General features: G+C 32.9%; 2 protein-coding genes across 4 annotated transcripts in view; both read right to left on the bottom strand.

Moving 5' to 3' along the window:
* Positions 1–8,846: 8,846 nt before the first annotated feature.
* On the bottom strand, positions 8,847–15,571 carry LOC143080087 (linear primary-alkylsulfatase-like). 2 transcript variants are annotated; one of them, XM_076255766.1, is made up of 5 exons: positions 15,465–15,571; positions 13,237–13,421; positions 12,228–12,434; positions 10,930–11,179; positions 8,847–10,378 (listed from the first exon to the last, which is right to left on the bottom strand). In XM_076255766.1, the coding sequence occupies exons 2-5, from the start codon at positions 13,414–13,416 to the stop codon at positions 9,240–9,242; spliced, it is 1,776 nt and encodes a 591-aa protein (XP_076111881.1). In that variant the 5' UTR covers positions 13,417–13,421; positions 15,465–15,571; the 3' UTR covers positions 8,847–9,239. The 2 variants fall into 2 exon arrangements, with proteins under 2 accessions (XP_076111881.1, XP_076111882.1); XM_076255767.1 differs by lacking the exon at positions 15,465–15,571 and adding an exon at positions 15,258–15,389.
* Positions 15,572–20,137: 4,566 nt separating this feature from the next.
* The window catches only part of LOC143080086 (DNA repair-scaffolding protein-like), a 43,053-nt gene continuing 38,659 nt past the window's right edge, over positions 20,138–24,531 (bottom strand). For both annotated transcript variants that reach the window (XM_076255764.1, XM_076255765.1), the window contains exons 19-20: positions 24,352–24,405; positions 20,138–23,056 (exon numbers count right to left, since the gene is read on the bottom strand). In XM_076255764.1, coding sequence (XP_076111879.1) covers positions 22,949–23,056; positions 24,352–24,405 — 162 coding nt within the window. In that variant the 3' untranslated portion in view covers positions 20,138–22,948. The remainder of the gene's footprint in view (positions 23,057–24,351; positions 24,406–24,531) is intronic.

The following is a 24,531-nucleotide window of genomic DNA, read 5'->3' as shown; positions in this document are numbered from 1 at the left end:
AAGTTTAATTCGGTACGTCACATTAATGGAAAGGAGGACCCGTCACTGTGGATTGTAGTTACCATATATTCCATTACGTTCGATGATGGCGTCCGTAAAACTAACCAAGGGATGACTTAATTGATTATTCAACTTCACCACTTGGAACTCTCAGTGATTTAATAGCTTCCTTGTGAGGAACAATCCTCTAGCAAGCCGGAAATCATGCCGATGAGAAATGCAAGCTCTGGGAGATATATTATACTCCGTATGCAGTGGCTGCTGAAATGTTGCTAGTATAGAAATGGAAAGTTCACAATTTGCAAGCTGAAAAAAAATGCCTTTTGTCATCAATATTAGTTTTGTAACCGCGGCCCTCTTATTTAATTTCTCAGGTGTTAGTCGAGATTTGAAGAAGAGTTCACTGTAACTTCTGTACATGTCTTATCCGTTATTTCAATTTCTATAGGATAGACGCGTTAAACACAGACTAGTCACTAAATTTTGAGTTATTAGTTACATAGCACCATCTTTATAGCGGAAAGTAAAGCTAAAGGATACTATTATATAACTTCTTTTCTTTCTTTCTGTATAAAGTCATCCACTGACAAAGGAGCACAGTTTGTTCCCATGAGAATATCAATAGTTTTTTAAAAGTACGTCCTTCAAACGTAACCGTATGTTGTCAATCATGAATCCAAGTTAAAAAAAAATTAGCACGATTTATTCCTCCCTAAGAAAAGATAGTACTTGTATCTACGTTGGTCATTCTTTTTTTATGAAACGAAGCCGCACCAACTCTTGAATATAAAAAAGAAGATGTGGTATGATTGCCAATGAAACAACTCTCCACAGGAGACCAAATGACACAGAAATTAACAACTATAGACACCCGTACGATCTTCAATCTACTATCGTAGGTGGGGCATAAAAACAAATATGTAACACATCAACTAACGACAACCACTGAATTACAGACTCTTGACTTGGGACAGGCACATTATATATACATACAGAATGTTGCGGGGTTAAACATGTTAGCGGGACCCCAACCCTCCCCTAACCTTGGACAGAGGTGTAACAGTAAACATAAGAACTATTTATAACAAGAGTGCACACTTTGAATGTCTCGCCTTCTTAACTGATCATTGATATCAATATGTTGATAGTCATAAATATAAAGCTTAACAACTATCACATAAACTTAACATGATCAAAGAAAATGAGGTCAAGGTAATATAAACCTTACAAGATATACATGTACACCTTACAATCATTCAATACACTAAATATACATGTAGTTGACCTATTGCTTATAGTTTCTAAGAAACAGATTTGGCCAAGAAAACTAAACATTGACAAATGACCCATGAAAATGAGACTAGGCTAGACTTGTAAACTTACAATCATGTCATACATCAAACATATTAGACCTATTGCATAGAGTATAAGAAAAACAGATCAAAACACAAAAAATAACTATAACCACTGAACCATATAAATGAGGTCAATGTCAGATAACACCTGCCAGTTGGACATGTACACCTTACAGTCCTTCCATACACCGAATATACTGGACCTAATTGCTTCTAGTATCTGAGATATGGACTTAACCACCAAAACTTAACCCTGTTCAATTCATAGGCGGATCCAGGGGGGGGCCTGGGGGTACCGGCCCCCTCCTTTCGTGGGAAAAAATTTGGTTGATTATATAGGGAATCATTGAAGCATGACTGGAGCGGCCCCCCCTTAGGTCAGTCAGCGGGCCCCCCACCCCTTAGGAAAAGTTCTGGATCCGCCACTGCAATGATCCATGAAACGAGGTAAAGGTCAAGTCAAAACTATCTGACGGGCATGGGGACCTTGCAAGGTACGCACAAAAGTCGCAGGCTCGACAAAAATCTGTTGAAAAAGGCTTAACTCATCAGATGAATACAAATAGAAATCACATCTAACAAAAACACAGAGTGGACGTGGCCGGGTACTTGTATATCCCAACAACAAAAAGACACGAAGTACTGAGAGTACTTACAGTTACTGACAGGTAGTTAGAAGCCACTAACAACTTATTAAAAAATCATGCATCTGAGAATAAATTATGAATCAGTACACATCCAACATATAATGGATTTATTGTAAGGACGTCACAAAAGTCAAAGAAAAACATGACCTTGTGCAATGCCACTGTTACAGGTGAAGACTGGAATTGGTAATGTTTACATGTAAAGTGTAGAAAAGTCAAACGTTTTTTTTTAATTTGCAAGATGAAAGAGACTTAGAATGATGTACTCTAAAAGACAATCTCCGATTACGTTATACTACGTTTCTACATATACTGTAGCGTAGTAAAACGAAATCGGAGATCTATATTCTATATGTAGTAACGTAGTAGATCTATATTTCAATTAGATTGTCTAAAAGATCATTGGATTTTTTTAGTATCCACACTAGTCTGATTCACGCCACCTCTAAAATAGGTAGTTTTACAATAACTTTGAAGCCAGGTTTTGATTGGTGATCATTTGAAAATTGATGTTAATAATTTAGAAAGAGGATTTTATGAGCACTAATACGACCCAGCAATATGACGTTGTTAAGGGTACCATGTTTATTCAAATTTTTAACTAAATTGTATATAATCTTTGCATCTGGATATATTCTTACACTTTTAAAACTAATTAATGATCGAGTTGCAACAATGGTTCTTTCTTGCAAACTAATTAATGAATGAATATTGATGCAAATTCAATTGGTGCGAACATTTAGGTAACCTATTGAATAGATTCTCCCAGAAGCGGATTTAGGAGGGGGAGGGGGCAGCCCCTGCCTTTTGTTGGAAACATTTGGGTGGTTATATAGGGAACATTGTGTGTGCATTTAATTTCAGAATCCCGATACAGACTTGAATTGGACAATTGGCGATTTGTATATGTTAGCGGCAATAAGTGAAATTAGGCATTAAGCTTAAATCCTAGGCAATAAGCTAACGCCTAGGCAGTAAGTATATTGCCTAAATGATGTTAGGCATTAGTCTTAAATCCTAGGATTTAAGCTTAAATCCTGAAAAATATGTGCAGGCATTAAGCTTAATGCCTAAAGTATAAATGCGAGTAAATAAAAGATATTTATTCATTTAAATAAAAATATATTTGTTACATAATAACATTATGAGAACTAGGTTTATCGAAATTAAACTGTCCTGTGGTTGGTCTTGTAAAATTATATTCTTAAGACAGAAATTATGATAAAGTAAGGACCGACTTACGACATGTCTCAACATACACATCGAAGCTATCTGAGCTTTTCCTTTGAGGATTATCTTAGCTAGGATGTTCTAACCGCTGTCCTTTGTTTTGGCGTAAAAGAAAATAGCAAATGAAAAAATTGAAATATTGTATCAAATTTAACCAAGAACTTAAATTTAAAAAGCGATTTATAATTAGAAAATACTTATTTGAAATTTTAAATTTAAGGGTAATAAATAATTTTGATATTATAATAATATTGTACATTTAAACTCTTTGAAACAAAAAAACTAGTAAACAAAATATATAGCTACGTTTTATATTAGAATTGAATTCTTAATAGTTAATATAATCGTACATCCCTCATATAGATACAGAGTACTTCAAATATCTTATTTTATTACTGCAAAAGAAAAAAAATAATATTGTACTGATGCCAAACTACAGGGCCCAATTTCATCCTAAAGATATAAAAAAGAAGATGTGGTATGATTGCCAATGAGACAACTGTCTACAAGAGACCTCAAATAGAAACACTAATAAAATATGTTATTTGTATTAAAACGCTTCAAATAATAATCTAAAACAAGAATGTGTCCAAAGTACACGGATGCCCCACTCACACTATCATTTTCCATGTTCAATGGAGCATGAAATTGGATAAAAAATATAATTAGGTATTAAAATTAGAAAGATAATATCATAGGGAACATGTGTACTAAGTTTCAAGTTGATTGGACTTCAACTTCATCAAAAACTACCTTGACCAAAAACTTTAACCTGAAACATGCACTTTCATTTTCTATGTTCAGTGGACCGTGAAATTGGGGTCAAAAGTTTAATTTGGCTTTAAAATTAGAAAGATCATATCATAAGGAACATGTGTACTAAGTTTCAAGTTGATTGGACTTCAACTTCATCAAAAACTACCTTGACCAAAAACTTTAACCTGAAAAACTTTAACCTGAAACATGCACTTTCATTTTCTATGTTCAGTGGACCGTGAAATTGGGGTCAAAAGTTTAATTTGGCTTTAAAATTAGAAAGATCATATCATAAGGAACATGTGTACTAAGTTTCAAGTTGATTGGACTTCAACTTCATCAAAAACTACCTTGACCAAAAACTTTAACCTGAAAAACTTTAACCTGAAACATGCACTTTCATTTTCTATGTTCAGTGGACCGTGAAATTGGGGTCAAAAGTTTAATTTGGCTTTAAAATTAGAAAGATCATATCATAGGGAACATGTGTACCAAGTTTGAAGTCGATTGGACTTCAACTTCATCAAAAACTACCTCGACCAAAAACTTTAACCTGAAGCGGGACAGACGGACGAACGGACGAACGAACGGACGAACGAACGGACGAACGGACGCACAGACCAGAAAACATAATGCCCCTATGTGGGGCATAAATATGAAAATTTGATAGAAATTTGTGTCGAATTCATTTTGATATCACATGTTCTGGAACTGTGAACAAAGAAAACTTACTTATCCAATAAAAAAATTGGAAAATGGTGTGAGCAAACAATCATATCTTAATATTGCCTACTTTTGTGCAGTTCTAACCAGCTCGACTAGTGAAGTGTACAAATTTGAAATAAATATTATGATTATTCTATAGAATCGCCCCCTTTTTTAATTGGATACAATCGGGTTTTTTTTTCATTTTAAATCTATTTAATATTTTGTTAAACTGTTAAAATAACTAATTAAACATACTTTTGAAGATCTGTCAAATGAGTGTATATTAATACATGTAATATTAGAAATATTATTAAGAAACGACTTTATTTCAAGGATAAATCACTAAATATGCATACATCCCAGAGTTTACTTATTGCCTAAAATTATGTTTCGCAATAGGATGAATAATCATCATTAAATTTCAGGAAATAAACTTAAACTTAATTCCTAGGCGTTAGCTTATTGCCTAGGATTCACTTATTGCCGCTAACATATATATATGAAAGGGAAACTAAACAACAGATACAACGAAATTGGATTTCAATATACAAATATATATTATAGTCACTTTATCTATCTCGTTATTTTTTTGTTTAAATTGATATAATAACCTTTTATCCACTTAAAATTCAATAATGGTTATGGTTATTGTTATTGTTAAGTTACAAGGAAATATTTTGCCGAAACCTGATATTTGATTTTGTCAAAGTAACTATAATTTGTTAATGGGAATGTATTGTTTGTTTTACTGTATGATTATATGTTAAATGAGCGATATTTGGATAACCTATTAGACGATTACAAAAAAAATAAAAAATGTCTTCCTCGTTATTTAAAATATTTGAATTTCGCGTAATCTTCTGCCCCGACCCATATATATGCACACAAGATAACAGTAACTATACTTTTAGCCAGAATTTAATATATTTTTGTCTTGAGGGTCAGACAATAAAAAGCTTTTGGATAAGCAACTCTTTTCACAAAAAACAAACAAACTCGTAAGTGTAACTTTATGTCTTTTCTGTTGTGAGGGATGTATAAATACCTAGCCACGTCAAGTCTGTTGTTTTATTATTTTTTTTCTGATTTGTATCGATATGGTGAGGTAAACCTTTTACAGCTGATATTTACAATTTGTACTTTTGTCTTCTGGAACGTTACACCACTGTCCCAGATTAGAGGAGGGCTCATGGGCGCCTTCAAGCATGTCAAACTCCACCATATCATAAATATATGAATATATGCTAGGCGGTGTTGTCGTAGAAGTTAGAAAATAAAGTACAGGTTCCAGCCCCGGCGCCGGGGAGGAAGTTACGAATCAAATCTACTCTAACATCGTTAGGTTGATTTTCTAGGCACTTTATATATATATATATAAGTACGTCTGAGTCAGTGACAACTCTACAATAGATTTATCCATCGGATCACCAGCAATGATGGTGATACATGGCTGTGTATCCCAGGTGGTCGTGTGGTCTAGCGGGACGGCTACAGTGCAGGCGATTTAGTGTCCATATGACGATATCTCAGTAGCATGGGTTCGAATCCCGGCGAGGGAAGAACAAAAAATTTGCGAAAGCAAATTTACAGATCTAACATTGTTAAGTTGATGTTTAGACGAGTTGTATATATATATATATATATATATATATATATATATATATATATATATATATACATATATTGTCGAAATCTAGATCTGGTGTACAAAAAAAAAATAAAAAAATAAAAAAATAAAAAAATAAAATAAAATAATGACACCTTGTGTTTGTGGCATGACATCTTGGTCACAAGTTTATCGTTCGGTTTAGTATTAAATTTATATTAAGACCCATTTTGTTACATCTTGTGATCAATTTTATTTGGCAATCGCCAATGGCAGTCAGCAGGGTTAAAATACATCAGTTGGACCTGTTAGTCAAATGCGTTTTGTTTAAATATACTTTTTCACTTTTTTGGTCTTTTGGAAAATGTTATTTGTGCTGTTTTTAAACCCTTCTACAACGAAATTTGTTTTACATGCACACGTATAAAAATTGCGGTTTTTATCCAACGCAATCATAGGTTTGAACGTAGTTTTCAATTTAGACTCGTTTATATTTTTTCGTTTGGGCTTGTATCATATTTTCCCTCCGGTTTATATGATCCGTTCAACCTATATTGACTCTTAAAATTCAAGTCTATCTAAAAATTAGGGTACTTTTTATATGGCCTTCCAAATACCGTTTCGATCCCTAACATCACTGAAAAGACATTTATTGTCGAAATCCGGATCTGGTGTTCTAAAAAAATATTGACACCGTATGTTTGTGGCATAACATCGTGGCAACAAGTTAATTTTTTTCCCGGTTTAGTATTAAATTTATATTAAGATCCATTTTGTTACATCTTGTGATCAATTTTATTTGGCAATCGCCAATGGCAGTCAGCAGGGTTAAAGAACATCAGCTGTTCGACCTGTTAGTCAAATGCGTTTTGTTTGAATATACTTTTTCACTTTTTTGGTCTTTTGGAAAATGTTTTTTGTGCTGTTTTTAGACCCTTCTACAACGAAATTTGTTTTACATGCACACGTATAAAAATTGCGGTTTTTATCCAACGCAATCATAGGTTTGAACGTAGTTTTCAATTTAGACTCGTTTAGATTCGATGGATACATCTGTTGTAGAGTTGTCACTGACTCAGACGTACTTATAGTTGTCACTGACTCAGACGTACTTATATATATATATATATATATATATATATATATATATATATATATATATAACCCGTCTAAACATCAACCCAACAATGTTAGATCTGTTCTTCCCTCGCCGGGATTCGAACCCATGCTACTGTGATATCGTGACACCAAATCGCCTGCACTGCAGCCGTCCCGCTAGACCACACGACCACCTGGGCTTCACAAAAATAAAGCTTTCGGTGGCCGTGTGTTACCTTTCCACGTCAGTTTTAATCTAGCGGCGTACTACAGTACATGATATATAAGGCATGGAGATGTTATTGTTACAGATCAGCTCAATTATCTATAGTAAAGGATCCTACAAATTAATGCAAGATACAGTCACAGAAAATAATTATATTTATAAGTTATATATATATATATATAAGTCTGAAAATTACACCAAACAGTGTTAGAGTTAGATTTTATACTGACAAATTGGTGCTCTTCGTGCTGTGCCAATATATCATTATCCAAGGTTAGGGGGTTGTTGGCGCCTTCAATCATGTTTAATCCCGTCACATTCTTTATTTATCTGTCCCAAGTCAGGAGCCTGTATAAAAATGAGGCGATGTGGTATGATTACAAATGAGACAACTATGCACCAAAGATCAAATGACGTGGATGTAAGCAAGTACAAGTATAGGCAACCGTGCGGCCTTCAACAATGAGAAAACCCCATATCGTATGGTCGGCTTCAAAAGACCTCGACATTAAAAATATGAAACAGTTCGATTGAGAAAACTAACAGCCTAATTTATAACAACAATTTACGTAAAACAAATATGACAGACATGAACCAACGACAATTAACCTCTGAACGACAGACACGTAAAGGATTAAGGTGAGCGCTTAACTCTCCCCTTACTTGGGACAGTGATTTAACAGTACAACACAAGAACAAATTATAAAACTCAGTTGAAAAAGGGTTAATGTAGTGCAGTGGTTGTCGATCGCCACGGTTGGGCCATGTCTGTCATATTTTTTTTTCGTGAATTATTTGTTTAGCCGTTTGTTTTCTCAATTAAATTGTTTCATATTTTTCAATTCGCAGCTTTTTCTTTTGTAGTCGGTCGACATAAGGTATGGGGTTATCTCATTGTTGAAGGCTGTATAGTTCCCTATAATTGCTTACATCCACTATATTTGAACTTTGGTGGATGAATGTCTCAAAGGCAATCATACCACATCTCCTTATTTTGATATTACCAAATTAAAATTATTAATATTTTTCTCGGAAGATATTTAATAAGGAAGTCGCAGCCAGATCTCAGTTTAGTAAATGTCTATATCAGTTTACTGCCTATACATTTATAATTGACTAAAACACATTTTCTGGGGCATATATATAAATTATATAATATATGTTACTGAACTGGGCCAACAAGACCCAAAAAAAATCGATTCGTGCAACAACTCCGTACAAATGGGTTAATTCTTTTAATTTTGTTTTATAAATAGTGTTTGATTGCAAATAACAGTTTGTACATGTTTAATACGTGCTAAGCGATTCAATGCATTGTATATTATTAACATTCATCTATATATTGCTTTCAAAGTTGATTCGATGGGGGGAAATACACCATGCACGAATTACATCCCAGGATTCAATAATTTCCCAACAGTAAAATGAATTGTCAACCACTGACAAACAGTTTATTTTCTGAAGTAAATAATGTGATGTCATGATAACTTGTTTTATAAAACTGATGTTCAATGATAGGTTCAAACAATGGCATTTAAAATTGCTTAATAAACCCTGTATTGTTTTGTTTTTGACGTAATATGATATGTTGTTATTCTAATTTACGTTGTTGTCTACGGCAAAAGAAGTTGGAAATCTTCTTCGAAACAATTCATATAATTTTTAAACTTGACTATGCCGCCATCTATATTTAGGTCTTTTGTATAGTCTCCTGGTCCATCAAGTCTCGTTATGAACGCTGCCTTAAGTTTCGCCTCGGTTGTCTTTACAGTTACATCCACATTCTTTGCTCTTTCATTCTCCTCAATAATAGCGACACCATTTCGAATTCTCAATACCACAAAACTGTTTGTATCTGAAAAGATAAACTGGACGATTCCTTCGGTTGTTTCACAAACGCCAACTTCCGGCATGAACATAGAACTAAATATCTGGAACAACTGCTTCATTGGCAGCTTTTGGATTATCTGCCACTCGTTTTTCCTAGTTGACTCATCTTCGAGGTTAACAATGCCTTCTGTCTCGAGTGCGCATGTGATGTAATAATTAGCAGCAATGGAATTGATCTGTCTGCTGCCCAATAAGTTAAGAGCATCAACTTTAAGTTTCTTGGCATCTTTGTTATTCTTATCTTGTATGAGAACATATGAAGCAAGCTCGAGAGACCATTGTATATCATCCTTATTCCAGGCTTTAATAGCCTCGGAAATAGTGTTATCAACTCCTCCAGCCAACGCAATGACACGTGATGCTTTTTCGGGTGTTGATAAGGGGAAAAGATCTACTGGATCCCCACTAAACCATCCAAGATACAACTGAAACACCCCTTTCACTGACCATGGAACAGTGCCATAAAATTCTCTTAAATAAGGATGTTTCTCTAATTTTTCTGGCAATTTCACACGCTTTGCTATTTCATCAGGTGTCAAACCTTTATTGATAAACCTCAGTGCTTGGTCGTGAACGAACTGAATTCCATCTCTGTAAGGAATTAATACATTCCGAATGTCATTTTTCCCAATGATTGGCCGATGGTGACTAGGAACAAGATAGTCGGGATCCAGATCTAGCATTTTCTGAACAGATGTATACCAGTCTACCGGATCTCTGGCTGGTGCTCCGCGTATCGTGTAAATGTTCGGGAAAGCTTTGTAGACATCATCACCGCTGAGGAATGCTTTCCAGGACGGAATCCATACCCCAATTTGGTCTGATGTTTCCCCTGGAATATGATGGATGTGCACATCTAGTCCTAGAAAGGAGAATACAAATCAGTTAAAACAGTATATCTAGTTAACGAGAGATATAAGGGCCTGGATTGGATTTACAGAATATATACTAATGGGCAGAAGAAAAAGAGAATAGAACAAAATGGTAAAAAACCAACGACTAACGAAATATGTTGCCTCCACTTCAAGATCCGCAGATACATATAGAAATGATACTAGTATTCGGATTCATACTGATTTCTATTGTGATTGTAAGTAGAAACACGTAAAAAAACCATTTGGATTGAAAAAGATTGTAATGTATTTAAAAAAAAAGCTCAATTGTAACGACTACATAACACTACATAAAACACTAGCATACTCTTTTTATTACTTAAAAGTATATGAAATGAAGACAACGTTTATGGTACATGAAAGTCGAGAGTCAAAATTTATAAATATATCTAATACAATTCTTCTAAAATACAAATAGTTATGAGATGCTGCATGAAAATTTGTGCGTGAAATAAACTTACAATCGCTATTACTTATCACGATTGATGGGCTCTTAAATAAAAGATTACAATATACTTGCCTGCAATTTTAGCAAATGTGACTTTCTCAGTTGCTAATTTGGAAGGAGGAATGAACCCTTGAGAATCATATCGCAAGTTAAGACCTAAACCAGCATTGATCTTGCGTGAAGCTGGTACCATTACACCAAACTGTCGTGAAGATCGTCTAACTTTAGCACCATATGATGTAGTGAAGAAACTAGCGACTTCATGTGGTAGCTTGTGATGAGACCAGACTTCTGGCAATGCTACACCCTTTTCTAAGAATCCCTTTATTAAAAAAGAAGAAAATGGTATCCAGACTTTCTCATTTACTTGTTCCTAGTTTTCCAATGCAGCTTTCTTTTTGTTTGTTTGTTTGTATGTTGTTGTTTTTTTTTTTACCTTTTTACGTGCTTGAAAGTGTTAAAACATTGTTTTGTATATTTTTCTCGTTTCCCCTGTTAACTTGTTGGTAAAAACATTTTCTGAGTTCAAATGCACAATTCACTTTCCTTTTGTTTTGTTATGTACAATTTCTTGGATTTGCTTACCTGTTCGGAGAACATGCGATTTACTCGGTATTTTGTTAAGTTTGTTTTACTCAGACGTAAGTTTGCTTTCTGTTGTCTTTTGGTATTTTTTTTCCTTCTTTCTATTTGCATGGCAATGTCAGTTTATTATCGACTACTGAGTTTGGATGTCCCTTTGGTGTCTTTCGCTTTTCCTGTACTTGATAGCTTTTTAATTCTAAATTGATCATTGATTGTTTTATCCATTTACAGTCTCTGATTACCTGTATTTTATATTCTATTTAAATATGTAGTACACATTTTTGTTTATGGGCCGGTTGAAACCGGGATTTTTCGCTGTGTTGAAGACACATTGGTGGCCTTGGGCTGTTTCTGTACTTTGATCTGATTGTTGTCTCTTTTGGCAGAATCCCAATTCCCATTTTTAATTTAATTTATATGTTTATCTTTTTGTTATTATTGTTCAGTACATTTGTCTAAGGCTTTCCCTGTGCTTGTTATGCTTCGTCTTTATGAAAGAAGAGGCATAACGTTTTCCGGTCTGTGCGCCCAGCAGTTCGTCCGCTTCGTGTCATCTTTCCAGTTTGTCAAACATTTTGGTCAATGTATAGTTTACCATGAATTTGTGTCATATTAACTTGAAACTTTGTACACGGGTTCATGAGGATTTGAATTTTTTTTTAAATATGTGCCAAATTATTGATTCATCCCAATTTTACTGGACATAAAAAGCTATAGCGGTCGCAGCAGGAAAGGTGTCCTATCTATATAGACAAATACTTCAGTCTTGTTTGTTATGTTTTTACCTGCGCTCCGCCTATATGGTCTTGATGATGATGAGTGTAGAGAATAGCTTTAATTGGTTTGTTTGTGATCTTTCGAAACTCCTTGAGAATTTCTGTAGCTGCTGTGACACTTTCAGTTACATCAACAATAATAAGACCTTCCGGTGCGATCACCATTATAGAGTTCCCTAAAGCAAAGCCAATGGCTACGTAGATATTATCCGTAACCTATAAAATAAGATTGCCATATAAAATTATGATATACAAGCTTTAGAAGAATACGTTACGAATGCCCCCGCTCAAGTTTTGTAATTTTCAAAGTTCAAAAGGTGCATAACTCTAGAATGACAAATTATGTCTATAGCAGTTTTGGTTTATAAGCATTGTGTATTAGTTTCACAAAATTTACAAGAGGCAAACTCAAGATAGAGCGCAGAAACAAAAATTGGACAAACGGTCAAGGGTAACTACGGCGGGGCACTAAAGCATCCTGCATGGTTGTAATACGTGCAACGTACATTAAACAGTGAATCTTAACAACATATTATGTGGCTACAATTATGAGAACACCAATCCATCAATCAATCAATCTTACACACTGAAACTGGTATATTATAGGTTTACTGATGATAAAAGTCAAGTGTCTAGGGTAACAAGAAATGTTGTAGGTCATTTGTCTTTTAGTACCAAAACTTCAAAAAGAGGAATTCAGCAAAAACAGGTACATATATATAACAATAAATAAGTAGAGCAACAATAAGCCGGTTCGATACAAATTGTAAAGTAATTACTAGTGACTGAGGGGTGTATGAAATAGTTTCAGTTCAATATGCATCGAATTGGCTGAAAATTGCGAATGTTAGGATAAAATATCAATATTATATGCAATAAACATATAATTCTCTTGTTTCCCCAAAACCTATTTACCATTTATATATTGCAAAAGACCAACTAGTTAGAGATCGGACATGTACAATATGTTGCATTCTAATACAGGTATGTATATAGACGTAAAAATCCTAATTGATACCTTTATAACTTGCTGCTTGTTGAATATATCTGAGTGTTTGACAAACTCCTCATTTGGAATGAGCTCTCGTTTAACTTGTTCCGCCATCGTTGGTGCTTTATTTTCTGACCATACTTGGTGGCCAAAGTAAGCAACCACAGCAAGGCCCGTGGCTAGGAACGCCGCATAAACTGACAGCATGGTCACTGAAATGATAGACTGAGTTAACTGCATTTACTTTAAGCAAGGAAAGGGTATTAATTTCAAAACTTTCGTACTCAAAATTAAATACAAATGTACCACAAATACAGTTGGTAAACAAGTCGGGTACTCTGAACAATACCACTTTGGTACGTGTGCTGGGTATTTCTCCTTTGAATGTCAACAATGTCGATACATTTCAAAAACTGCCATTACTATGTGTGCACAATTTCGATTTTCATTAAAAAAAGTTAAAGATTTTTCTTTCTTCCGCCTAAATTGGAGTTGTAGTACTAGTGAACACTACAATTTAGAATAAACGACTTCACGGTTTTTGTAGCCAATTTCCGCTCCATTTCACTAGATGAATTTTTGCAAAGTACCTGATATATATGAAATGAAAACTAAATAACTATTTAATTATAAGAAATAACAAAGTGCATTGCATGGAAACCTCAAATAGTTTTGTTACAAAATTACTGTACGATTTGCATAACTATATATAAAAAAAAAAGGATTTTGTTAAGCTTACCTCTATAATAAAGGACGGCTAAACTGCTGCAAGTTTTGTTTATCTGACATTGATTTTTACATATATCCATATTGGTCAATCAATTTTTCCCAAATTAAGTTAAAGAGGGGGCGGGGGTTCAGTGAAAAAAATATTCTAATTAAAAAAGTTTTTTATCCTTCATTGAACTGTTGATGTCGTCCCTAATGTACTGTGGGTAATTTTGCATTGACATTTTGACATGTTTCTAAAAAATGTTGAGTCTCCGTTTGGGTTTTAGAAAACATAACTTATTCCGGCCAACACTAGAGAATCGAAGTCACCATATTATACCAAGTAATAAATTTTATGTTATACTGTTTGTATAAGTTGTATTTTTAGTTATATAATTTATCACATATATGCTTTTTTAGCCCTAGTTCTGTGACAATAACGATTTGTCTGTCTGTTCATTAATAAAGTTATAAAACGATTTTTCTTTGAAACATTACTTGCAAACAATGCAATCTATAAACGAACTTAGATAACTGTAACACTGTTATACAATGTTATAGTTATCTCATCTACAAACGAGATTCAAGGACAAAGGACTCCTGAAACCGTTAAAAGTTGTATACTTAAACATTGTTTATTTAGAATCTGTTTATTATTCACAATTCATGTAATAAATGTACGATGACAAGTTCACAAGTATCTATCATTTAATACCTGGGAATATTATACTAACACTAATAGACCCAGGTAATTGACTACCCCTGGAGGCTTCTCACAGAGACTTTTAAACTTTTCTGAGTACTAAAGCTAACATCTTCTTATTAAATAACACAAGCAATGTAAACGTTGATACGGTCATATTTATCACATATTTGTTTTAAAAATTCAGTTGATAAATTTTAGAAATTATTGGGATAGTGTTTCACTTTTACAAATGTGACATGGACGGAGAGTTGTCTCATTGGCACCCATGCCACATATTTTTGTATCTATTCACAACATGATGGCCATACACAAATACATATCCCCTCCAACGCTTATTCAATATGGACATTTGTAGTTCAATGTATGTTGAGAACCGTATCGAACTTTCTAATAACTGCGACCCATCTTTAAAAGCTTTTATAACATTTATGTCACGGTATAGAATGTCATATTCTGATATACATCATTTCATCCTAATAAAGCACGAGTTTGTGCATTGCGTCCTATACAAAGTGTTATTATTAATAGCTGATAAATTTTATAATAGTATTCAGTCTGTTCCTTCTCCGATGGGGAGTCTGTAAGGTTTCATTAAATTCAGATGATCCCGTGACAATCATGACAAACATACCTTAACTACCAAATGATGCAGTGGTCGGTCGGCATGATATTTCCGATCCTCAAAGCTGTCCCATTCGCTTGATAGTTGTCATATTCTAAGCATCTTTTGTTTTATTACAGGTAACAAGTATTCTAATTATGCAATTAAAATAACTATGCACATTTCATTAAAGACAGAAAAAACATTATATTTCGAAGGGTAAATAAGGCTACTTACGCTAATGAATGTATCCTTGAATATCTAATATTGTTTACTAACAATTCATACGACTATTCTTACTCAAACTTTCTGTTCACTGGTAGTAAAGAGATAATCGTAACTGGAATTACGATTATCCCAATATGGCGACGGCAGATATAGGTAATATCTTTACAGTAATTTTTCTCAACGGTAGCACGTTTTTGACAATAGTTACTCAGCTGCAAGGTTTTTCTATACCATTACATCATATTTGAAGCGTAACAGTGCACTGGAATTGTCTAAGCGCTTTTAAAATTGCTGGTGAAAAATTCGGGATGATAATCGTAACTCTATGGAATTTTTCTTGTTTGATAATCGTAATTTCGTTATCGGATAATAGTAACTGAAAAATAATAAATGTTTCTTTCAACATTTCAATGGTATTTTGTGTGTTAAAATGCAAATGTCCAGTTAATTGATGACATTAACGGAAAATAAAAATAACTGATTTTTTTTGTGCAGTCAGTACATGGAATTAGATTTAACATTTTTAAGCAAATAAACATACTATTTTTAGAGGGATTAATAAGATATTGATTCCTGAATGATTCAAAATAACCAAAATGGCATATCCCTAGACGCCCTATTCAACATTCATTCTCAATGTTTGCAAGATATATGAACATAATGGTCTTGCAAAAGAAGTTATGCTTTTATAAAGGCAGTTTAATTGTTTAATTAAAAGAGCACATCTAATGGACCAGAATGATACCGTATCATATTTTTGTGAATGTCCACTACGAAACGGTTCAAATCTCCTTCAGTATCTGGTTTTTAAATTATGACAAAAATATCAGTGTACAGCTTAGTACGTGCTTTAGTGAATAGAATCATTCTTGTTACTATTGCAATATAGGGATTGTGGGAAAAAAATAAAACATGTAAATATGTCTACTATAAAACGGTCACCTACGAAACAAGTATTGGAGATTTTGTATTTTTTCAATTACTAGTATATTCGTGCTAAACAAATAGCAAGGGTTAGTTTCGTGTAATTTTCAGTATGTTATCAACATATAGAATAGGGTTGATGTCAACTGCGAAACTTTTTGTCCACTACGATCGAAACGGTTTTGTCCACTCCCGACACTCGTCAAAATGTCCACTACGTAACATGAGTTGTACGTTCATATGTGAAGTACTGTCTAATCTTTCTCGATAAAAAAATGGTTCTCAAATTCCAAAAAAAAATGAGATCTTTCTAAAGTAAACAAACTGGAATGTCTATAGGAGACATTAACATGCAATAAGATGTGCGTTTAAAAGCAGTTTCGTAGTGGACAAATGTCCCCTACGAAACAGTACATTCATTATGAAAATGATATCATTTTAAAGAGTATTTAAGATTGCACTTTTTATTTACAAACAGGTCTATAATAGAGGTATTTAAAATAACTCTAGAAATTAAAAAAAATCGACAAGTTGATTTTTCAGCCCTTATAATTGACACCAATATGCGTAACCTTTTAATATACATGTACCTGTTAACGATATCAAAAATTAAGCAGCTGTCGAGTCAGGTATTGTGGTAAGTAGATATTTTTATTTCTTTCAAAGTTTCAATGTTATGTGCACGTTTAACGGTTTTTTTTTTTAGAAAATAGAGGTGAATGTCCCGTATCCCAAAAGTACAAAACTGTAGTTCCTAATTTCTCGCAAAACTGTCTCTGGCGAATACTAAACGTTTTTCCTACTTCATTATGGCATAATAGGACACGGGCTAGAATTGAATCAGCAGTGGCTTCCCGGTGGCAGAAATAGCACATTTAGCCACCTGCAATAAATAATTTAAAACAATATTTACTATATTTACTATGTTTTTATTCAGGATAAATCAATGTTTTTAATAGTCTTAATCACAAATCTGATGTAGGGTGACACATGCGTTCCGCCCGACCATTATTGCCATATATCATAACTTCCTTTTAATAAAATTGCCTCTTCGGTCATTCGCATATGTTGTGAAATTCATAGTTCTTGGAGTTTTCTGTATCTTAACATAGTTCGTGTTTTCCCATTTCCAAATTCCTTGAAGCTTGTCCACCCTTCCAATTTTATGATATAATAGTATGTAGCTGTTTTTATTAGAACTATTAATAATATATGCACAAAAAGAAATGTCACAAGATGTTGAAACGTGATTTATTCATCACCATAATTTCATCATGTGCTATCAGATATATACGTTTTTAGTGTCAATATCAATAAAACACTATCTAGTTACGATTATCTTCTCATTTTTTAATACCATAATTACGATTATCTTTTTTATGAGTTACGATTATCATCCCGAATTTTTAGACGGCAATTTTAAAATCGCTTAGACAATTCTAGTACACCATTACGATTCAAATATGATGTAATGGTATAAGAAAACCTTGCAGCTGAGTAACTATTGACAAAAGCATGCTACATTTGAGAAAAATTACTGTAAAGATTTTACCTATATCGCCATATTGGGATAGTCGTATTCCAGTTACGATTATCTCTTTAATACCAGTGCTGTTACAGGTGACTGAATCTAATAAATTAATACTATATGGTGGTGTGGTCATCATCCGATATGTAATCAACTGGTGTCAAAAGCCCAAGGTCAATTTTGCCACGGTATTTGTGTTATAACTTTTTCTAGTATTTAAACAGACGAGTTTATGTCTCTATACCAAAAGCTTCCTCAAATTTCCAAAGAGTTCAAAAGCATATGCGTACATAGAAAAGCAATTAAGGTTCATCTTAAAATTGAGAATGAAAATGGGGAATGTGTCAAAGAGACAATAACCCGACCATAGAGCAGACACTGAATAGCCGAAGGCCAACCTTTTTGCAAATATGGTCGTATTTTTTACAACAAATTTCACCCTTGAGCACAAACAAACATGTGCACGGTCACCAGAAAAAGTTTAGAAGCATTCAAGATGTACAAGTATTCAAATGCATTTTATAAGCTTTAGAATATATGTGGCCGGCAGGGATTGTCTTTTGTATTTCTTAAATCTGGAAAGAGAAAAGCATATGTGGTCTAAAAGAAGCATACTTGCCTTGATGAAAGATGGTAGTTGATTCAATGCCCACCTCAGTCAAACATTATTCAAAAGAGGGAAGTCCTCTTAATACAAATGTAGAAAGGCATGCAAACATGCAGCTTGAGTTGTGTGTTTTTAAACTGTTGCAATTACAATCCATTCTTAAAACGTAAATCAAAAATTTATTGGACAGAGGCTCTACATATTTAACCTATCCTGTAATTAGACTAGTCATACATGTGTACATCTAAAACATTGGAACTTAAATATACTGTTTACAATTCTTAATTCGAAAGTAATGAAGTGGCTTAAAGTTATTGAAGTAGAAAATAGTTGCAATAAGTTTAACGTAGGTTTGTTGGAACACACTTTGTGTGTAATAATATGTTTCCAATATCTATCCCTTTTGGGTTTTGAAACAAAAAAGTATTTGTTAACTAGAGAGTTTAAAGATAATGTATGATCATTCACTCGTCTTGTTATCTTGAGATTAGTACTATATCACAGAAATCATCTCAGTGCTATCTAATGCATGTTACTGACACGAATCATATAGTATTGGTAGTAATGATTTGCTTCATAATGACATTTTTTTGTAAGAACACTTTTTTTCATGTATATTTTGTATCATGAAAAAATATATCCAACTTTAAGAAGGGGGGGGGGGGGGGTCCATTAAAACTAACAAAATCAAACACTAGACTTTATCAACAAATGGAACCAGTTGAAAACAAATATCATATTCCTGACTTGGTACAGGCATTTTCCAAGGAAAATGGTGGGCTAATAGAAATAAGATGTGGTATGGGTGCCAATGAGACAACTCTAGGCTCCATCAAAGTCACAATGTGTAAAATTTAAACAATTATAGGTCAAAGTGCAGCCTTCAACACAAAGCCTCTGCTGTACCGCAAGCTATAGAGGCACCCAAAAAGACTGGTTTTATATCTAGCTAAACCTCCCACTTGTTTGTAGTTCAGTAATATTGAGCAACCCAAAATGACATTAGTATGTTGTCATTTTGCAAATCTTTTTATGTTTGGTTGCTGGGTGGAGGAAGATAAACTCACCCAAGATATGGTCATAATTATTCTCAATTCAAATTTCCAATGGAGTTTGCAACTATAATTACCCATTTAAATACATCATAAGTCTTTAAATAGAAAATGACATACATTATCATTGCTAAATTAATCAGCATAATTTAAAAGCCTTGTAAGGGAGGTAATTCAAATGTTACATTTGAATTACCTCCCTTACACTGCATTTAAATTATGTATTGTACTTAAGTTATTGTCCATTAACCAGGAAACCCTAGTTTTCCCCCATTTTTTGCCCCTAATTCCTAAACGGTTTAAGCCATAACCCCCCAAAGATAATACTAACCATCCCTTTCTGTTATGGAAACTTGTGGTATAATATCAGAGATCCATACATCATTTCTCAAGTTATTGTCTGTAAACTAGAAAAATGCTTATTTGGGCCCCTTTTTGCGGTCGTATAAAAAGAATATCAGTTTAGGCTCACTATATATGGCCATGGGTAAGATCTAAAAAGGGAGGCTCCTGTGGGCGTGAATCCCTCAGCTGTAAAAAAAATGAGGTAAAAGACAAAACTGAAAATAAATAAATAAAGAATTTTTATTTAAGGGCAATGACTTCTATAATAAATAATGGTTTTGACAACACAGTCAATCAATTTTATAGATCTATTATTGTTATGTTAATCATTTTTTAGTTTTACAGTTTCGACCAATTTTTTTATGGATTTCAAGATGGGAGACAATAAATGCACTTTACCCTTATGTTCTATTTATAGCGGTCGTAGCGATGTTGTTTAAATTATATATTCAGATTGATAAGAAGCAAAAACTTTAGACTAGATCACTTATTTTCATAGGATCATTCAAGTAGTGTTATATTGAAATGGTCCAGTGGTTTCAGAAGAGAAGTTTACAAAAATGGACAACTAACACCAAGGGATAAATATAAGGGCCTAAATATAAATGTACACTAACTGCAATAAGTGATATATACTCACAAAACACATGAAGTGAATAGTTTTAAATATTGACACAAACAATTCAGCTTCATAGAGGATTTAATTGAAATTTCTAGCCTTGAATCAGATAAATTTATATTTGTCTGTCAAATATGACTGTTTTAGAAGCATTGGCCTAGATACAGTAAACTAAGAACTGAAAATATATGCATTATATTGTGCATTCTAATATGACGTCCTTATTACGCTTTGTAAACAAAGCCGTGTTCTAATGAGCACAAAATAGGTTTGACACATGCGCACGAACTTACTGTTTATATTAACGTTATTTCCATCGTTATCCTTTAAAATATATACATTTAAGCAGCTAACATAAACTTTTATTATATTTTTTTATGAAACAACATACATTTACCCTGCTCGTAGTTTTTAAACTTATCAAATTTGAAATGCAATGCACAGACTCCTCGAGGAGGAAAAAACAGCCAAACATTTTTACGGTAATTTCGTACGCTTCAACCTATAAAAATACTGTATTTGTCCTTTTAGAATCAAAATAATTCCTTCATGTCATTCTCTATGCTCATTTTAACATGGGTAGGCATTATTTTTGACCTCATTTTACACCTCGCTAACGCTCAGTGTAAAATATCGACAAATATAATGCCTACCCATGTTAAAATGAGCATAGAGTATGACATGAAGGAATTATTTCTTAATCTACATGTATAACATTGAGAATGAAAACGGAGAATGTGTCTAAGAGACAACAAACAGACCATTCAGCAGAACACAGTCCAAGGTCATTAATTACTGAAAATTCAGAAATTATTGTGAGGTTTTTAATTTTTCGAACAATACGACAGGGTTATAATCGCAATAATTTAAACTCACAATTTGATTTTTTCAATAGGAATTAAACAGGATTTTTCTCGATATCGCAAAAATTTAAATTGCATTTTAGTCTTAAATGAAAAAATGGCAATTATAAATGCACACAATAATTTCTGAATTTACAGTAGTCTTCAACACAGTGAGAAAATTCTGCAACTGGAGGTGGGGTTTAGTTGGCCACATAACACAAATGTATGTCTATTTATAGTAAGGGCAGCTGCGTTGGTTCACTGTTTTTTCATCATCAGATACGATATATAGCAAGTCTTTTGCGTCAACTATTAGTTTCATTTGGACTAACAGTTTAAGAGGAAAAAATTTAAAAGGAAAAAGACAGCAGAGGAATGACAGACACAAAAGAATGACAAAAACTGTTCACTTTGGCCTTTTGAAATCCAGTAGTATACTATAATCACCTTCTCTGTATGTTCTTTATTACCTTTTATTACTTACTACTATGCCTTTTAATAAGGAATGATTTGCTATTTGTCTGGAACTTTGTGATCTGGAGTTGAACAGAAAGTATGTAAGTGGTTTTCCTTTTTTTCTGGTAGTCTAACCCTGTTAAACAATACTTTGAATAATAAATAACCCACTAAGCTTTTTTTTTTTAAACTTATTCTAAAGTTTTGAATTACTTAGCTTCTTAAGAAAGGAATGATTTAGAACTTTTTTTATTAGCTCTGTGTACACCCTTTTTTATCTACTAGTCAGTCACTTCCTGTTTGACAGTGCAATGAATTTTTAGTATAACCAAAGAGTATTGATTTTTTTTGTTACATATCATGTAGCTTCTGCATTAAAAGAATGATTTGATGTTTGGTTCAGAATTTCTTAATTTTGAGAATAGATGTACCATGCAAGAGATTTACAGATCTACTCAGTACTGGCCAGTCACTTCTATTTTGAAAAAACTTTCATTTTTTTTTTTCACCCAATGACTGCAATGAACATGGAATTTGTCATCAAACAAATTTTGACCATAACCTTAAACTCTTTGTTTTTTAAAATCAGCACAATTGAGAAATGAAACAAAATTTTCGTTTATCAAATTTTCGTTTATAATCAATTTTCTGAGTTTATTGGAATGTACTTCATTAACAATAATATATAACAGTAAATAATGATACAAAGAAAGCTACAAGATTTAAAATAACTATTCATTACCAGTCAAACACTGGAATATCATAAGATATTCAAATCGTCCCTTACAAACACAAAATATATAAAACAAGTACTGAGTAAAACATTTTTTGTGTGAATTGTATCAATTAAATGGATTTCAAGATTTATCAGAGCCATAAGTTTCTTAGCATAAGTTTAACTCTATGCTTAGCCTCTTATATGCTGAGATTTAAATGACAATACAACTTTTATTTTATAGAAAGTTTTTTTTTTTTGTAAAAGTAAAAAAAAAAAAAAAAAAAAACTGGAATGTTTCTAAAAGGTACATAAAATAACTTCAAACATATCTTCAGAAATACCTATTCTATTTTGCAATTAATTATATAAGTTAAAAGAAATCACACTGAGAAAAAGTCATCAGGATTTTCTTATTTCTTTTAAAAATATGTCATTATTGTTCTTCTTCATCACAACACAGGTAACTGGTCCGACGTCAGAATTCAGCACACTACTAATGTCATAACCCTGTAACAACAGAAATAACATGTGTTAAATAAAACTGTTATTTAACTTGCACAAAAAAAGTAAAATTAAAATAATTTAGTCATCAGGCTAGGAACTAATAACCATACAAAAACAGTTTAAAATCTGTGCAGTTCTAACGTGAGGGTCCCCAAATTGCACCTACTGTGGATTCATTTATTTTCATGGGTATCAATTTTCGTGGATTGCTGAAAACTTGCATATTCGTTGATATTTGATTTTGTTGCTTTGACAACCTTTGTATACAACACCTATTGACAATATGTATATATTTGTTTAGGGGCCAGTTGAAGGACGCCTCCGGGTGCGGGAATTTCTCGCTACATTGAAGACCTGTTGGTGACCTTCTGCTGTTGTTTTTTTCTATGGTCGGGTTGTTGTCTCTTTGGCACATTCCCCATTTCCATTCTCAATTTTATTTCATTGAACATTTGATTTCGTGGTTTGCCTGTACCCACGAAAACCACGAAAATTGTATCCAACGAATAATAATTAATCCACAGTATTTTGACAGTTTTGTAACTTACGTTTATTTATGCTTCAGACAAAAGTTTTAATTATGTGTTTATTTTGAAGATGTGTCATTATTTACTATATAGTTTCAGTAATTTAATTTTGAATCCATATGGAATCATAGAAAAATTTGTCTGAATTGACCTCCAAACCATCAATGATTCTGTAATGAGGAGTACCCAAATTGCATCCATGCTTAAATTCACATCGTCAAAAGTTGAATAACAGAGCTTTTGTTTAATTTCTTCAAATATTTTGAACAATTTGATATAAGTCCATGATTACTCTTAAATTTTTAAAGAAATGGTTACTTGTAAATTATTGTATTTTGTTTTGATGACGTCATATGGCGACGTTTCCATACATTTTGTTTTTTCAGTAAACACTTCATCTGTTGATAAATACTGTGAATGTTTTGTGTATATCTTAATACTTTTACCTTTGTTGAAAGACGTGCATAGTATCAAATCATAAAAATACAAATTGTTTAGTCTCTAGGATTTCTGAAGCTTTTTTTGCTAAATAGGTGCAATTTGGGTACTGTGACGTTAGCCATCTGAAAAGATCCTGGCCAAAAAAAGTGATATTCTGTTTTAAAAAATTATATAGTCTTGTCAAATTTTTCGAGAAAAAAATAATGCCATTTTTTTAGTGATTAACATTTATTGTAAATGAAATATTAATACTACTAATATGATATTTTACCAGGTATATTTGAAAAGATGAGAAAGACAACATGTTAAAGCAAATTGTGACAAATTTACCTCTTCATCATTTTCATCTTCTGGTAATAATGACTGTATCGTGTCTTCTAAAAGCTGAAAATTACAAGATTGCACATCTAAAACTTAATTACATTATGAACATATTAAAGTCATATGAAACGAGTGACCGGTGAAAAATAATGTTATTCCAATTCTTGAACCAATTCAGTTTATTGTCTT

The sequence above is a fragment of the Mytilus galloprovincialis genome, chromosome 6, assembly GCF_965363235.1.
Source record: "Mytilus galloprovincialis chromosome 6, xbMytGall1.hap1.1, whole genome shotgun sequence".
Lineage (NCBI taxonomy): Eukaryota > Metazoa > Mollusca > Bivalvia > Mytilida > Mytilidae > Mytilus > Mytilus galloprovincialis.
This window is presented reverse-complemented; position numbering and strand designations above follow the sequence as displayed.